The sequence below is a fragment of the Cebus imitator genome, unplaced genomic scaffold, assembly GCF_001604975.1.
Source record: "Cebus imitator isolate Cc_AM_T3 unplaced genomic scaffold, Cebus_imitator-1.0 Scaffold54, whole genome shotgun sequence".
Classification (NCBI taxonomy): domain Eukaryota; kingdom Metazoa; phylum Chordata; class Mammalia; order Primates; family Cebidae; genus Cebus; species Cebus imitator.
In genome coordinates, this window is record NW_016107369.1 from 1765182 (window position 1) to 1765914 (window position 733).

Sequence of the window (733 nt, forward strand, 5' to 3'; positions counted from 1 at the left end):
TAACAGCCAAATCAGATATACTGAACAGACATAAAAAAGTAACAATATTTTTTTTCACCTCAGGCCTTTCCCCTGGTTTGATCTGACCGCTGTGCAACTCAGGGAAACTCCCTTTAGCCAGCATCTCTCAAGCAATCCTCTTCTCCAGGACCACCTTACCCATCTATACTGCGATGCATTTGGCATCTCCCTAACCAACGAGCAGCCAGTCATTTCCACAGGCTTTCCCTCCCAATGAGAGAACTCGGGAATCAGGATTTTTTCCCACTCCCAGATTTTCTCTACAATGGTTGTGCCCTGATTATCACAGTTGACAGTGGGAGTCTTGTGACTGTATTGTGTTTGCCACATGATAGAGATCAGGAATTATATAACTGTACTGATGACTCTTTAAAATGTAGAATAAAACAAGTACTCCTATCCATCAATATGTGTCTGGCTTTCAGAATCAACTACTGAAACTACACAACCTAACTTAAGTAAGCAGCTCCTACAGAAAAGCCTTGTTAATACAAATTATTTCTCTTCTAAAATTCAGGAAGTTATAATGTTATAAGTTTTAAGACAATTACATACAGCAGCTTCTTTTCCAATAAATCAAGTTCCAATCCATTTGCCAGCAATAGGCAGCTGGAAAAAGATAGTTTGATTTTCTCACAATTTTGGATAGACAAGTGAATGTAAACCATCTTAATTGAATTATGACTTATATCATGCTTCTTTTGACTGTATA

The 733-nt window shown here is 37.9% G+C and overlaps 1 protein-coding gene across 1 annotated transcript in view; it reads left to right on the forward strand.

Annotated features, from left to right (window-relative positions):
* Nucleotides 1–428, forward strand: part of NOXRED1 (NADP dependent oxidoreductase domain containing 1) — a 39468-nt gene extending 39040 nt beyond the window's left edge. The window contains exon 6 of the mRNA XM_017528538.2: nucleotides 64–428. Coding sequence (XP_017384027.2) covers nucleotides 64–238 — 175 coding nt within the window. The 3' untranslated portion in view covers nucleotides 239–428. The remainder of the gene's footprint in view (nucleotides 1–63) is intronic.
* The last annotated feature ends 305 nt before the right edge of the window (nucleotides 429–733 follow it).